Source organism: Dryobates pubescens, chromosome 39, assembly GCF_014839835.1.
Source record: "Dryobates pubescens isolate bDryPub1 chromosome 39, bDryPub1.pri, whole genome shotgun sequence".
In the NCBI taxonomy this organism is placed as follows: domain Eukaryota; kingdom Metazoa; phylum Chordata; class Aves; order Piciformes; family Picidae; genus Dryobates; species Dryobates pubescens.
The window spans coordinates 817108-834034 of NC_071650.1; the positions used below are offsets into that span (position 1 = coordinate 817108).

Here is a 16927-nt window from a genome sequence, read left to right on the forward strand (position 1 = left end):
CAAGTGTTAGCAAACTGTGCCGATGGTAGCAAGATGCTAAAGGACAGCGAGAAGAAACGTGATAGCAAAAAGGACCGAACACAAATGAGAGTTAAGGATGAGAAGTGAAAATTCCAGTCTGTTCCAAGAGACTAAATCATCCACTCAAAACATCTTCTTCTGCTGGTACTTTTCTTTTTTTTTTAAGCTCAACCCTTTTCTGTTAATAAATTCAAATGTTTCCCTTTTACCAAACCTCAATCCCTTCTATCTTCAAAGCCGTGCAAAACGCTCACTAATTAATACATGTGCCTTGCCTTTCACATGTGGCAACAAAGCCTCTGCTGCTGCTTCGATTGGTAAGAGTTAATTTGCAGTGACACAACATATGTGTTTACAGTGTCCCCAATGTTTGTGCCTTGCTTCACAGTGTAATTAGTCCTATTGAGGAGGAAGCTTAGGCGCTGGAGATGGAGGGGTGAAGCGGCGGCTGGGAGATGGCGATGCTGCCCCATCTTCAGCACCTGCCCTGTTGGGATTGGGTATGAGCTGGGCAAAAAACCCCAACCCCGCACCCCAAACCCCAAAGAAAAATGTGCAGAAGACTCTCAGGCTGCAGTAACCGCCATTAAAAAGGCAGAGCTCATCAAGATCCACCCCACAGGAGCACGTGCACCCAGGAGAACCACCAAGGTGCATCAGATCCTACAGGGGTGGTAAATCTCAGCAGATGTTAACTCCCCTGTTTTGGATCTTCTCATTCAGACTATCAGCATCCTGGAGAACCACCAAGGCATATCAGACCCTACAAGGGTGGTAAATCTCAGCAGACTTTAACTCCCCTTCTTGGGATCCTCTCATTTAGACCATCTGTACCCAGGGGAACCACCAAGTTGTGTCCAATGCTACAGCAGTGGTAAATCTCAGCAGGCTTTAATTGCCCTGTTTCGGATCTTCTCATTCAGACTATCAGCACCCTGGAGAACCAGCAAGGCGTATCAGATCCTACTGAGGGTGGTAAATCTCAGCAGACTTTAACTCTCCTTTTTTTTGGGATCTTCTCACATAGAGGACCAGAGGCTTCCTGGCAGGGTCAGCACAGATTGACTGCAGGATCCCAACCGCTCGATTTTCACCTTAGAGCAGCACCACAAACCCCAAACGACTTCAGTGCTGCCGTGAGATGTGAACCGGGTAAAAGCAGCAGCGCGGAACTCACCATCAAGGTGAATGATGGGCCAGTGGAGAACGGAGTTAACCCCACCCCACACACCACCTTTAGTGTTTAAGATGCGCCCTGAAAGCAGCAAACAGAAGATAGCTGTCAACACAGGGAGCTTATCTGCCCGCACGAGATGCTGCGATACCGCCTTCAGCTGAACGTGGCTAATGACAGAAAACAAACTCGACAAAAATAACCCCACGAGGACACTTTAAAACAATGGATTAAACCACCTGCATTATTTCCCCTGCAATTAAACTGCACAATTACGAGGGAGCAGGAAAAACACCCAGCCGGCGATAGGATCGCTTATCTGGTTCTCTAGTGAATCCAATTTCCAGCCACCCTCGCCGCACGCCCCGCGTTAACTCTTCGCGCCGTGGGTACTCACAACTCTGAAATATAAAATTAGTTGCTTTTGAAGGACACTGAGCTCCCTCTGGTGAAGGCATAACAAGTTTATTAAGTAAGCACCACCTCTGGAAGTATAATCCCCTCTGGCTTCTTCCACGGAGTTTATTGGTTCAGTTTTCCTAACCATGAGCATCATTAGGGCAATGCAGTAATTAAGAGTTGTTAGAAAGTGAATTCTCCAACTGCAGATTAGAAAATTAAACTATTTCCTGATTACATATTAATGGAGCACAACAATAGCAGTTGCCATAAGCTTGGAAGGCAACCAAGGGATAAATCTGTGTACTTAATTACCATAAACAATGGCTGCATAGAAATGAAGTTTTATGCACATTCCCTTCTGTAATATGTCTGATATCAGTACACACTTGACAATTCTTGTTCAATTATCTCTATTATTTAATGCGCTGTGAACGGCTCTGTGTAAATAAAATTAACCACCCCAATTACTTTGAATTCATCTAGGGACAACGGAATGAGAGGGAAAAAAAAAAAAAAACCAGAGGAAGGGAAAAAAAAAGTGAAGAATTCTGCATGCCTATTAATATAAAACATTACAGAAGCTTTCAGCAGGGCTTTTTTTCCTCCTTCCCTCCCCCCGCCGCCGCCCCCTCTCCTTGTCTGTATTTATTTTGTCTGCGTTTATTTTAGCGCCGCTGCTAATTCAATTACGTTCCCCGGCTGCGGTCAGTCGGCAGCAGCAGAGGCTTGGGTTGCTTTATTTCATTAAGCCTTAGAAGGGTGCCACAAACGTGCTGACATCCACCTGGTGAGGGGCGCAGGAGATCTTGGATGCGCGACACTAACGTGGAAAGTTGGGGAGCTCGCAGCGAATCGGAACGAAAACCGTTAGCAACCCCTTCGAACCCTCTGGTCAGATAACAAAATATCCAAGAGCTGCATTTTATGGAGGGAGATTTCCCGCCCCCCACCCCAACCCCCCCTCAACAGTTTTAGTTGTTTTTGCAATTAGTGGAGAAAGAGTGGGCAAAAAAGGAGCCAAATTTAGATTTGGAGATGTGCGAACGAGGCTGCTTTGCTTTGTTTTGTTTTCCTCTTAATTGCATTATGTGATAATGCTGCATTTTAATTGGCATTTGGCTATCAAGATGATAGACATCTGAAAACACAAGGACAGAAGACTCTCCCCTGGAGAACAGACACTGTCAGCAGCAGAGACAAAACTATTTTATCCATAACGGGTTAGGCGCAACATGGCTAAGCGCAATCCTGAAGGAGGGCAAGATAATCCCAGCCCTGTCACCGCTTAATGTCAGGCCACTGGAACGGGGGAGAAGGGAAATCAATGATATTAGGTTAGATGATTTTTAGACTCGGCCATACAACTCCTTCCTCCTCCTCTGCACCACATTTGCTCCACACACCTACATTACACCAGGACGAGGTGAGATCACCTTGGCATTTTCTAAGCCGAGACCCAGGCCTGGGGTTATGCCACCAGCGACAGAAACTACTGGATATTGACAACAGTCTGACTGTCCCCATTCACATGGGAAGCACCAACCCCACACACATCTTGCTCTCTACAGCTCCCTGAGAGGAGGCTGGAGCCAGGTGGGGGTTAGTCTCCTCTCCCTAGTATCAGGTGATAGGAAATGGCCTGAAATTGTGCCAGGGGAGGGTTAGGTTGGAGATGAAGAAAAATGTCTTTGCTGCAGGAGTGGTCAGGGATGGGAACAGGCTGCTGAGGGAGGTGGTGGAGCCACCATCCCTGGAGGTGTTCAAGAAATGTGTGGCCATGGCACTTGGGGCCATGGTGGTGTTGGGTGGATGGTTGTACCGGATGATCTTGGAGAGCTTTTCCAACCCAAACAATTCTGTGATTCTGTGATTAAGTATCTCCACTCAGATCATGAGCAGCTGGTGCTGGGAATGCAAAGCTTCAGCCAGTTCCAAACTCTTTGCCCAGCTGACAACTTTTGAAGATCCCAGCTCCCCTTTAGACAAGAGCCAGGGGCTTGGTGTCCCCAGCCAAAAAGCTGTCCCATAGGCCCAGACAATGGTACCACATGTGCAGACAAGGGCTTGGGCTGTCTTCCTACAGCCCTGTTTCCACTAGAGCCCTTTTCCTAATGGAGGGCAGAAGATGCAAGGGCAGCACTGGAAGGGATCCCTCTGAAACCAAGGTTGCATCCTAGGGGCTGGATTAGAGAGCATCGTGTTGGGGACTCTTGTTGAGACCTGATCTACCTTTATAAATATTTGAGGGGTGGGTGTCAAGATGAAGGTGATAGGACAAGGAACAACAGGTACAGGCTGGGCCATGGGAGGTTCCACCTCAACATGAAGAGAAATGTCTTTGGTGTGAGGGTGCTGGAGACCTGGAGCAGGCTGCCCAGAGAGGCTGTGGAGTCTTCTTCTCTGGAGACTTTCCAACCCACCTGGATGTGGTTCTGTGTGACCTTCTTTGAGTGGCCCTACTTTGTCAGAGGGGTTGGACTCGATAATCTCCAGAGGTCCCTTCCAACCCCTACTATTCTTCAGTTCTATGACTCCTCTCCTCCTGGTCTATGTCAGAAAGGGACGGAGGCATAGAGAACCTCCAAGACCCAGGCCTTGCAGGTACCCACAGCCACTGTTGCCCTAGTAAAGCCAGGGTGGTATTTTCAAATGTTTCTTTGCAATTTTAAGTGCCAGAAATAGTAGGTGGAGTGTCTAATGAAGCCAGCTGGTGGCACGAGGTGGAATCTAACCAAGACCATGCGCTGCCCATACATTTAGCTGCTTCCCTTTCAGTCAAAGCTATGAATCTGTCAGCATTTCCCAAAGACTGCATTGTCCAGGGGTTAGTTTCCATGTCTCTCTGGTCCTGCCACCAGCCTCTGTTTTCACAGAGTCATTAAGGTTGGAAAAGGCCTCTGAGATAATCAAGTCAATTGTCAACCCAACACCACCATGCACTCTAAACCATGTCTCAAAGTGTCTTCTCTACACATTTTTCAAACACATCCAGGGATGGAGACTCCACCACCTCCAGCCTGTGCTAGTCTTTGAGAACTTTTTCACTCAAGAAGTTTCTTCTAAGCTCCAACCTGAACCTCCCCTGGTGCAACTTGAGGCCATTTCCTCTCCTCCTATCACTTGTTACAACGGAGAAGAGACTGACCACACCTCACCCCAACCTCCTTTCAGGCAGTTGTAGAGATGTGTTGATACATGGGAGCAGGACACCAAGTCTTTCCCTGTGAAATCAATGTAGTCAAGAGTAGATATTCAAGCTGCAGCCTGAGCAACAAAAATGGCTCTCAAACTCAGAGGATCCAGGTGGCAGAGAGTCTCCCCACTGGAAAAAACAATGAACCACCCTCAGTTTTATGCTGGAGAAGGATGAGAAAGAAGAGAGAGCTGGAGCTTTCTTCCAAGTAGAAGTCTAATAAAGAACAGAGCCAAGCACACAGGAGAAGGAGAAGGTGGTCCAGTGCCCAGCAGACACAAAGGGGATGAGCAGACTATGCAGAGCACACAGATTCAATTTTAAGGCAACCATTGAGTCATGATATGAGCCTCCCAGTTGTTTCATTTACCTTGTGTGGCACACATGGCAACAAAGCTGGAGACCCCAGTACAAAAAGTGGGGACAGACACCCTGCAGGTGCTCCCTGGACAATTCAGTGCTCCCCACAGAGCTGTACAAATACAGCACCTTGATGGAGCTGTTGAGGAACAGGGGCACCAAAGGCTGCGACTTGCCTGAGGCTCTCCAGCAGTACCACCCTGAGCAGCACAAACCCAAGATGTACTTAAAGAGGACATTCATTATAAACCAAATTCCTTTGTGGTTCTCCTCCATCCTTTCAGGATCTTTCGGCTACACTTGTTCATGCTGCCTCCTGGTTCCTAAAGCCTGCCCTTGCAGAAAACCCAACTGCCAAAAGACTTCCCAGCACACCTCTGAGAGCTGGCAGCATTTCACTTTTCTCACCTTTCTGGGTTGTCTCAGCACCTACAGGAGTATTTGCAAAACCCCATGTTCACCATCAAGAACCCTTCAGGGCTTTTCTAGCATCAGGCTGTGGTTACTTTCTTCCTTCAAACTTGGCTTTATAGAGCACTCGGTGGTCTGTGGCAAGCTGGCAGGTCCTGTGGTGCTGACTCTCTCAGGAAGTCAAACACTGGTGAGGAAGGAGCTCAGACTCTTATGAAAGAAGCTGTGACTCAGGTGGAGGCACAAGCTGTCTGTATCAGGAACTATTCACTGCAGAGAGGTAGGGAAGAGAACCAAGTGCCACCCTGACAAAGAGAGGAGATACAGCAGATCCTCTGACACAACTGCAGTAGGTTCCATAGAGGGAGAGAGAGCAGGCAGGAGAAGATCCTGCAGGAAAGCCAGGCAGATGAGGAGCATCCCAACAGACACAGAGCCAACACAAGTGTTAAAGGCAGAGCAAAAAAGAGATGTTCAGATTTTTTTTCCCCTACCATACCGCATTAACAAAACCAAATCAAACCCAAACTCTACTAATACTACTTCTCCCTGTCAGATGCTGCCACAGGGGTGTTGTGTGAGGACAAATGGGACATTACTGGGCAGAGGAGGTGGCACACCAGACAGGCTCTCTCTTCAGACGTGAACCACCTCCAATCCTGCCTCCAGTTCTGCTGTCCCCAGCAGAAGGAGGACGCAGAGCTGCCAGAGAGAGGCCAGAGGAGGCCGCAAAGATGATTCAAGGGCTGGAGCAGCTCTGCTGTGAGGACAGGCTGAGGGAGCTGGGGATGTTCAGCCTGGAGAAGAGAAGACTCTGGGGGGATCTTAGAGCTGCCTTGCAATAGCTGATGGGATCCTGCAGGAAGGCTGCAGAGGGACTTTTCCTGAGCATGTCTAGAGACAGGACAAGAGGGAATGGTTTGAAGCTGAGGCAGAGCAGGCTTAGACTGGAGCTGAGGAAGTTCTTCAGTAGGAGAGTGGTGAGACTCTGGAACAGGCTGCCCAGGGAGGTTGTGGATGTCTCCTCCCTGCGTATGATCATCCCTTGGATGAGGCCTTGATCGGATGAGTCTAGTTGAGAGGTATCCCTGTGTTGGAGTAGATGATCTTTGATGTCCCTTCCAACCTAAGCCACTCTAGGATTGTATGATTCTAGGCTGGAGAATCCTTGCTTTCAAGGCTACAAGAGCTATCTGTATTTACATACAACCCCACTTGTCACATGTCTTCCTCAAAAATGCTGTTTTTAAGCTGGAAACACAAACAGGATTTATGTTATCAAGGGCCTGCCAAATGGTTTGTTTTCAGTTCAATCCTGAGTGCTCAGGGTACACTCCAGAAGAGAAAAGTAACTTTTTTTGTAGTGAGGGCTGCACCACTTGTTCCCTCACACCCAGGAAGGCAAGAGAGGGGCACTCATTGGCATTCTTGCCACAACCCTCACAGCTACGCTGGATAAGCCTCTCTGGAGGCTCCATTTTATGCAGGATCATTCAAGGCAACGTCATCTCATCGTGAGCATGAGACACGAAGAGCAGAGAGCAACTTCTGCCATACTGCAGGATGCAAGACATGAAAACAAAATCACATAAAGAGATGGGAAAAAAATCCCTTTTGAAACCGCAGGAATCAGACAGTCAGGTGGCTAGAGGAGTTTTACACACCCCCAGGTGCCCTGCTGGTGACTGTGTGTGTCTCTAGAGGTGGTGTTCTGAGTTCAGGGCAGACCTGTGAAGCACAGCCCTGGCTCTCCTGCTTCACACACGCACTCAGCGCGCAGCACAGAGCAGCGTGCACGCCTCTGCTCCAGCTTGGTGACTAAAGGCCATGTAATGCACCTGATAAAAAAAGTACTTCAAAAGTCCACAACAGGCAGAAATCCTACTCAACAAGCATTCACCCAGGCTGCAAAGAGAGGTGCTGAGTCCCATGCCTTTGTAAAAACATTTTAAAAAGTTAAAGCACCCAAGCAGAGGAGAAAGCAAACACATTTGAAACCCCATCCGAGTACCTGGGTGCATGCAGCAAAGCTCTCTTAGGATAGAGAATTGTCAGGGTTGGAAGGGACCTCAAGGAGCATCCTATCCCAACCAACCTGCCATGGGCAGGGACACCTCACACCACAGCAGGTTGCTCACAGCCACAGCCAGCCTGGCCTGAAACACCTCCAGGCAGGAGGCTTCCACCACCTCCCTGGGCAACCTGTGCCAGTCTCTCACCACCCTCATGGGCAAGAATTTCTAACATCCAGTCTGAATCTCCCCACTTCCAGTTTTGCTCCATTCCTCCTGAACTTTCACTAAAGTTGCTCCTTTTTTTTTTTCCTGCAGAAGAAATCTGTATTTCACCTTACTCTATTCATCTGCACTCCCAAACCTGGCACCAGCTTTGCATCTGCTTTCAAAATCCGTTAGTTGAGTTTACAGCCAGGCTTCAAGTTTCCAACAACAGATCCCCGGAGAGCTCGGAGAGACGATTTAGCCACAAAGTAACCTGGACCGGCGAACTTAACTTTTTTGTTTGCTTGTTTGTTTGTTTCCCCCAAAAGGGACAAGAAGAACGGGGGGGGGGAGGCTTCTTTTTCCTCTTTGGCCCAATAATATCATTCATTTGTGAACCACCACAGCACCATTTGTTTCCAAACGATCTGCCTAACGCTTCGCACACCACCAACCAAAAAAACACCAACCCCACCCCCACCCCACCCTCACCCCCTACCCTTTAATCCTTTCAACTGCTCCTGCAACACGACAGACTTTGAAACCCCGCTCTCCAGAAGAGAAATAGAAATAAATAAATAAATCAATCTAAAAATAATTGAGGAGCCTCAGTAACCAGATAGCATTCTCAAATTTCAGTGATCTAGGCAGTGGAGCCTTTCCCCCACGCAGCGTGCTCTGTTTCATGCAGTACATGGCTTTAGCTGGCGAGATCTCTTTTTTTTTCTCCCCCCACTGAATCAGTAGAACAGTGAAGATCTCACTTTTTTTTCCCCCCCCCCCTCCCCTTCCCCTTCCCCCTTTTTTTTTTTTAAGCAGTGGCATATCAATGAGGCACAGATGTGTATTCCAACTCTGCATGGATGAGCACACTGTTCAATAGTGCTGGCTCACACGGTATCAGGGCAAGTTATCACTTCCCATGAAGGCACTCTTATCACCAGGGCCCAGAGAGGTGGCTGCAAATCGCAGCCTTTTTATTTTCAAGGCAGTTTTGCTGAACATTCAGGCTTCAAAGATTCACACTTCCAAAACTCTATAAGAGTTTGTGAACGCTCAATTTGCCAAAACTGTTTACAGTGTAATTGGGCACCGTACCTGTGTCCATGAGATAGCGAAGGCGCTTCTCCACCAGCGCGGCACGGGTGTCAATTTGCTTTTGCTCATTCTCTAGTGCTGCCAATTCTCCTACAACATACTGACTGGTGTCTTTGAACCCTTTCTGTTAAAGAGAACAAACAAGAAGAAAAAAAAAGAAAAAAAGAAAAAGAAGGGGAAAAAAAAAAAAGGGAAAACCACATCACTTGTAAGTTGCATTTTTCCTTTCCACAAACACTTAGTAAGGCACTTACCTAAACAACCAAACAGCAGCAGGCTGGCTACCAAACAGCTAACACTTACATTTCCTCAGCGTTTACAATTTTGCCAAATGGCCTCATTTGTTTATTAAAACACCCTCGGGGTTGGGTTTTTTTGTTTTGGTTTGGTTTGTTTTGCTTTTTTTTTTTTCCCCTCCTGGAGGGAACCTTTGCTTTCCGCGGTGTTTTTTTGTTGTTTTGTTGTGTTTCCCCCCCCACCCCCACCCCCCCCTACCTGGCTGGCTTTTCTGTCTTTCCTCTGATTCCTTTCCCAGCGCACAAAAGCTGCTGTTAACAAAGCAGAATGAAAGGCAAAGGCAATCCAAACTGAGCACTTCTTTAACGTGCCATTTCTCCCCTTATTCCCGTTTTAAGACGCTGACTTTAGGGGCTAGAAGAACCAGCACGAGAAGCTCTAATGACAATTAAAAAGTGAGCTTTGAGAGATGAAAACCTAAACCCAAAAGAAGCTCCCTGGGCTTCTCTGCCTGCAGGCGATCGCCCTGCTCCGTGAAAATACTGCCAGCTATTCTAACTGTGATTCTTATCCTGGGGAGTGGTGACAAATGGCACCAGGCTGAGGCTCACGTGTACGGGGACTAACTCAGGCTGTCCTGCCTCAGTGCTGGCTGACACCTGGCTGGGGAGGTGGCCCTGGGATGCCAGGTGGATAAGTCGTAGTGAACCTTACCAAGGAAGCCCTGGAAACACTAACAAGTCCAATTTTCCTCTTGTTCTCTCTAACTTCTCAGCATTGCTCTGCAGGTGACCACCCAGATCTCCCAAACACTCCCCGAGTGGTTTGGCTGCCTTGCCCGGAGCCCAAACACAGCCATTTAGTACTCCCATTTATTCTCCTGGGGCTCAGCGACTTTGTGCACAGTCATTGTTTTGGCTGTATCTAGACAGGCTGTGCACCACGCTGAAATGTCATTCTTGAAGCATCTTTTTGCATAAGGCAGGAGAAAAATATTACCCCTTCCAGGTAACCCCATCCACTGCCTCCTATGCCTGCCCCAGAGCCTTGAAGAATGGTTTAAATTGGAGGGGGGTGGGGAGGGGAACCAGCCCAACTGGCAAAATGATTTCAGGTTTCATCTGTGCTCTGTAAAGGCCACAACTGAAATCACTGTCCTTTGGGAATAGAAAACTAGACAGGGTTTTTAAAATCACAGAATAGAATCAGAGAATGCCTAAGGTTGGAAAAGACCTCTAAGATCAGCAAGTCCAACCGTTATGAGGCTTATCTGCCTGCTAGAGGTTAACTTGTTGCTGAGTAAGGGTCTCAGACACTTTCAGCGCACGCTTTCAGTTGTTTCTCTGTGGAATGTGTCTGAAATCATCAATTCAGCTTCAGAGGCAGGCAACAGGTACACTGATCCCATCAGCATCTTATTTCAGATAAAGAAACGCTCCCAAGTGAAGGCTGATGGCATGGCTGGGCTCCCAGGAGCAGTCAGGAGCACAGAGCTTTGAATTGCGGGGGGTATCTGAGTTTCAGCACACGATGCCCACCATTAATTTGGTCCTTCTCTTCCCACGGAACAGCTCTAATGGAAACCCTTTTTCCTCTCTGCTACAGTCAGAAAAACAACCACCACCAAACTCCCTGAATGGGGGGAAAAAAAAAAAAAAAGGAAGAAAAAAATCTGAATGGTTGTGGGGAGCTGGGGTGATGTGCAATATATTGCCTTGCATCACCTCTAATGAACTGAAAGCAGTATGAAAACTTCCCTAATGTCAGCATGCATAATTGTTAACAATTGTTATTAGAAGATGAAAAGAAACGCTGTGTCAGGCTGAAATATCCCGAGAGTTCACGTGTAGCATCTGCATATATAATGCGAGCTCGCTCTGCCAGCCCTTCCCAGCTCTGCTGAAGTACAGCTGGGGCTAAAAATAACTCAGGGCTCCTACAAAAGTTGGGAGGTTTTGGTGCAGCTCTGGCAGTTCGGCGCTTCGGTGACGGCAAGAGTCGCGCCGAGGTAAATCGTGGAGAGCAACCAACGGCCGCCAGCAAAGGGCTGCGTTGTGTTTTCAGACACACAACACTCCCCCCACCCCCCACCCCCCTCCACCCCACCACCCCCCAAAAAAAATAATTCAGGTTTAAAACTTGTTCTTCCTGCTCCTGTCCTGCAGCTGTCCATCAAAACCAGCTTTCTCCCTGCGGTCTATCAAATATTTCCCTCACAAATCAATTTTACACATGATCAGCCCATACCCCTACTGAGCTGAACCTCCCCGTTAATTAAGTGGAGAAATTACCATATATATTATATTAATGCAAACATCATTCAGCTAGTAATTCACGGCTGATCTGGATAATGGAAAGGTTGAACACCCATTAACCCAAGCCAACAAAATGGGTTGGCTGAGAAATTCTAGCAGGTCTCATGTGACTCTTCCCTCTAACTGCAGCTCTGCGGTATCTGCTATTGTAATAATTAAAATCCTCCCGGTAGATCAATACTGGAATCTCTTTATGGGAAGTGCCCTGATGGAAATGTCTCAAGGAAGCTGGGGCTGTGGAACTCTGAAAAATTCATTTTTTTTTATCTGACAATTATCACCACACTGCAGACTAATTCAACAGTGCACCCCTCTCACTCTGCTTTGAATGCGCCGGAGATTGACATCTAAAAAAAAAACCCTAACATCTCATTTTAACAAATAAAGGCACTATTTCCACATACAGTTTGGAATTATCAGCAATCATGAAACCAGACAAAAAATTAATATACATTAAGCACTTCATCTTCTGATGGCTTCCTCTGAGTCTCAGTTATCGCAGCCTTCTCCTCATTTCCTCTCTTTGTATCTTCCTGGATTGATCTCTGCCTTTTCATCTCTTGAAAAAAGGGGAAAGACATGTAAAATTATTATAAAGCTTGATATTTATGGATTGAAACGTGGGCTTACATTATCGGGTTTTCATATATTTATTGTTAAATAGTATTCAATCACAAGATGGGAAAACAGGGTTTCTATTTTGCTCCTACCTGGTCTGCTCTCCACGTACTGACTGAAGGACTGGAGCTGGGTTTTCCTGACGGCAGAGTCCTTGCCGAACACAACGGGGCTGCGAAACCGGTCCGCTGCTTTTTGTAATCGCTCAGCACGCTGCTCCTCGGCTCCGTTCTGCCGGGGTTGGGGGGGGGGAGGAAAACAAACAATGCACCCGCACCAGACACACACCACTTTCCTTTGTTTACAAACGGGGAGGGGGTGTGGGGGGGGAAGGCACGAATCGCAAAGGTAGGTTTGGGCGAGGGGACAGGGACACGGCTTTCGCAAAGAGGCTTTCACCAACTCGGGCTGCGGGTTATATAGGATTGAAAGTGGCAGCTGTGGGGGGAAAAAAAAATAAATAATAATAAAAAAAAAAGGAGCGGAGTGATTAACTTTTCCTGGGTTCTTTGTTGTTGTTCTTGTTGTTGTTGTTGTTGTTGTCGTTGGACTTTAATGCCTGGTGGCAACCACTGGCTTCTTTTCGCTATATGGGCACCCTCCTGCAGGACTTACTGAACAGCCAGACCTAGCAATTGTGACCAGCAGCATTTGCCAGCGATGCCCTATTTTAAATGGGTAAGGGGAGGAGGAGGGGGGGAAAAAAAAAAAGAAAAAAGAAAAAAAAAAGAAGAAAGAAAGAAAGAAAGAATGAAATAACTAAAAAAGAAATCAGCCCTTTGGAAGTTGGCTTGGCCAGGCGCCGCGCGTGCGGCTGCCAAGGAGCTGCGTCTCTTCGCCCTGAACACGATCGGTATCGTTTGAAAAGCGTGTTGCCTTTAGCCTCTCTGCCTGCCCAGGAAGGAAATCTGTCGTTTTCTGTAGTCCCCCAGACTTGTATGACAAGAAGAACTAGTTTCTAATTTTATGCCCATTGAGATAAACCACTAATGCTGGATTGAAGGCTAAAAGGTAGGATTAGAATCCTACCCCACCGAACTGCATTTCATCAGCTCTAACTTTCCAAAGCCAGATTTGTAAGTAAGCCCTTTCCAGCTAAGGAAACTACAATTATCTTTTCCAGGGCTTCCTATGTTAATACTGGTAACAAATTCAAATGATTCTATCAAGACCAAATATCCCAGAAGACTGAACCACCGCGGTGTGTGGAAGCTGCAGATACCGGGAGGTGCTGTGTACCAAACAAATATTTCATTTTATACCTAATCTTTTATTATTTTTATTAAGTGTTTTGAAAGTAAATAGGGAAAGGCTAAGATGCATGACTAATAGCTAAGCCTTCTGAATGCTGAAACTGGTTATCAAAAGCTACCAAGACTTTGCCCTTCCTCTGCATTGAGACAATCGGTAATGAGGGAGTTCTCCAATGGCCCATTCTCTAGCCTCAAGGAGGCCGGGGATACACAATCCCCCAGGGAAGGTAACAGTTTATCCTTTTCCACAAACACAGAATGCCTCATTTAGAAACGTGTAAACTGCATTTTATTAAAAAACAAATCCAGCCCGGTGCCAAGAGCTCCATGAGAACAGATGGACACCATATATTCCTCAGAACCGCGCTTTCCAACTCTTTCTTGCCAGACCCTGCGTGGAGAGGAGCTGTGAAGTTGCACCTTTTTTTTGGGGGGGGGGAGAGGGAGAAGAGGGGGGAAGGAGGGTGCCAGAAAAAAAAAAGAAAAAAGAAATCAAGACCCCCTTTGAAAAAAAACACAACCTCCCTTAAGAAAAATCGAGACCCCTCCAAAAAATATCCACTCCCTTTAACAACAAATAAAAATCGGGTCCCCCTTAAGAAATATCAACTCCTCTTAAGAAAAAAAATCAAGTGCCCTGAAAAACTATCAAGTCCCCCTCAGAAAGATCAACTGCCCTTAAAAAATAACAGCTCCCCTTAAAGAAAATCAGCTCCCCTTAAAGAAAATCAGCTCCCCTTAAAGAAAATCAGCTCTCCTTAAAGAAAATCAGCTCCCCTTAAGAAAAATCAACTCCCCTTAAAAAATAACCTCTCCCCTTAAAGAATATCAACCCCCCTTAAAGAAGAAAACCATCTCCTCTTAAAGAAAATCAACTTCACTTAAAGAAAGTCAGCTCCCCTTAAGAAAAATCAGCTCCCCTTAAAAAAAAATTCAACTGCCCTTAAAATATCAAGTCCCCTTAAGAAAAAAAATCAGCTGCCCTGAACTAAATATCAACTCCCCTTAAAAACATAAATTCAACTTCCCTCATGAAAAAAAAATCAACTCCCCTAAAAAAACCAATAATAATAAATCAACTCCTGTTCAGAAAAATCAACTCTCCTTAAACCCAAAATAATCAACTCCTTCACAGATGCTTTTTTCCCCTAAAGAGAAAAAAAAACCCCTCAACCCAACCAACCCACCATTTTTGTCAGGTTAGGTAATCCCAAATTACCCTAGGAGCTGGCCTGTGCATTATTTGTCAAATTAAGCTCAAAATAAATAAATAAGTAATTAAACCCCCCCCCCCCCCCAAAAAAAAAGTATTACTCATTCCCCTCCTGGATGACTTTTCAGTCACACTTAATCGAGTGGTTACAACTCTGGTTAAATAAAAGATGGTTTCCTGCTATTAGCACAACAACCAGCTGACAGCCTAAACCAGAGTCTTTACCAAAATAAACAAACATGACTAATTTTTTCTTTCTTTTTTTCCCCCCCCCTTTTTTTTCCCCCCCTAGGCCTGGCAACATGCTAAAATATCACTGTGATTAGCCAGCAAATCCCATTTTAAGAAACCTTTTTATGACTGGGGACTTCTGCCACTTTACAAATGTATTCCTCTAAGCCCACTAATTCAGTTAGCCTTTTCAATCCATTGTATTATTCTTGGGCCAGCTTCATTTTGCATTAAATCCACTGCAGAAAGCTAAATTGAACGCAAAAATCAGACTTGATCCAGGCTTCCCTTTGTTCAAAGATAGAGACCGAAAGTCCTCTGCTGCTGCCACACACTTTCATCACCAATTTATAGGAACCGACAGTGTAAGGCAAAAGCAATGAAAGTCATTGTTTTGGGACTTCAAAGCAGCTCTGTATCTGGGGAAGGAAATCCTTTCAGTCAGCAGTGCTTTCCCCCTGGACTGCAGGTGGGTGAAAAGTTATACCCAACTGGAAGTGCCCCAGAGCCATACGGATATTAGTGACATACAGGGACTATTTACCACCAAAAAAAAGAGGAAAAAGGGGAAAAAAAAGTAGTAAGAGCACAAGGGATCTAATGAAGATCATCTCAAAAATAGTAAGAACAGAAGGGGGTCTAATTAACAAAATGAAATGGCAAATGGCTTGGTGCGTGCTTTATTAGCGTGAACACGAAGAGCAGGCACGATGACGGCGTATGCCGCACGCTTGGGTCTGCTTCTCCTCAGAAGGACTCAAGGACCCTAGTGCCTATCAGTTTAAAGTGCATCATGGCTTCATTGTAATGGAGAAAAACTGGAGGGTCAGGCTTGGGAAGGGAGCAAATCACTGAGAGTCCAATCCCGCTCCCCTCAAGGTTAGGGAGAGTCTGACTGGTGATGGCACCAGCAGCGGGATGGAGCCTGTGCTGCGTTTCTGACTGAAGTGGGAACCTGAGCAGGCAGAACTGAGCGAGGCTGCTTCTCTCTCTTAGTGTTAACGCCCATGACAAGCATCAAGATCACAAAAAAACACCCAAGGAGAACGTGTTGATTAACCAACAGGAAAAGCCACAGCTGCACAACGGCACTGCCACGAAGCTTTTCTGCCTCTCTTCCTGGGCAGGATTTGCCAAGACATCATTTTCCTCCTCACAAAGTGCAAACCCGAACCCGGAGCGCACAGGTACTGAAACAAAAGCATTAATCAGAACTTACCTTAACGTCTTGCTCTGAGCTATCAGTTACAGCTTTCTGAGCAGCGCTGGAGAGTGAATTTGCCACCTGTGGCTGAGCTTCTAGGAGCTTCTTCAGCTTCAAATCCACCAACTTACTGTTTTGTTCTGCTAAATATGCAAATACCACATAGAACAGAGTGAGATGCATTTCAATGCAGAGTCCCTACAACAATGCAGCAATTTAGGAGGTAGATTTCATTCCATTTGCCACCTTTTCAAACTGAAAAGAGTAAAAACTAGGAGCAAAATGACTTTTTTTTTCTTTCTTCTTTTTTTCAGCTTGGATTGGCATGTGTTTGTGTGATGTACACAGATAATGCCTAAGTTCTCTCTCTGTCAGGAAAAAATCTGTCTAGCACTCAGCTGAACAAGTAAACGTGCTCGAGGACAGCAGATGGAAAAGCAGAAAGCAGCCTGTATTTACTCTAAGTTCCTCTCAGCCTGTGCATACCTATGCTGCAGTGCAAAAACACACTTAAAGAGCCATTAATTTTAAGATGACATCTAACAATTTATCACATATTCTAAGTACTGATAACCCCTCCAGTTTATGAACTACTACTTTATCCTAAGGCTCTTTGGCACAGCTTCCTGACATGAAAATTTCGGTCTCAAAAGAGACGGCTTTCTAGTGATATTTCACTGTGATTTATAGGGCATGGGGAAGAGCTGTAAAATGCTTCCTAACTGCATCAAAGGGGCCCGAGTCTTGCTGAAGCCCCAACATTTTCTCCAGCAGTTTTGGTGACTTGGATCAGAGCCCAAAGAAAGCAGAAGCTGAGAATGTTACCTCTCCGTAATGCTCATTCTGTCCACGAGCGCTGACTGTATGAATTTGTAACACACCTGACACACACACAGTTACCTACACACATACACACACAGCAAGCAGTAAGGTGTTAGTAACAAGCCACAGCTCTGCAGGGCTAAGCCTGGGTGGGAA

General features: G+C 46.2%; 1 protein-coding gene across 12 annotated transcripts in view; it reads right to left on the minus strand.

The window, feature by feature from the left end:
• The window catches only part of EHBP1 (EH domain binding protein 1), a 186912-nt gene that overhangs the window by 32088 nt on the left and 137897 nt on the right, over positions 1-16927 (minus strand). For 10 of the 12 annotated variants that reach the window (XM_054177263.1, XM_054177262.1, XM_054177258.1 and 7 more), the window contains 4 exons: positions 15965-16089; positions 12141-12279; positions 11883-11989; positions 8879-9002 (listed from right to left, as the gene is read on the minus strand). In XM_054177263.1, coding sequence (XP_054033238.1) covers positions 8879-9002; positions 11883-11989; positions 12141-12279; positions 15965-16089 — 495 coding nt within the window. Of the gene's footprint in view, positions 1-8878; positions 9003-11882; positions 11990-12140; positions 12280-15964; positions 16093-16927 lie in introns of all 12 variants that reach the window. The other 2 variants (XM_054177260.1, XM_054177254.1) reach the window with 1 other exon arrangement.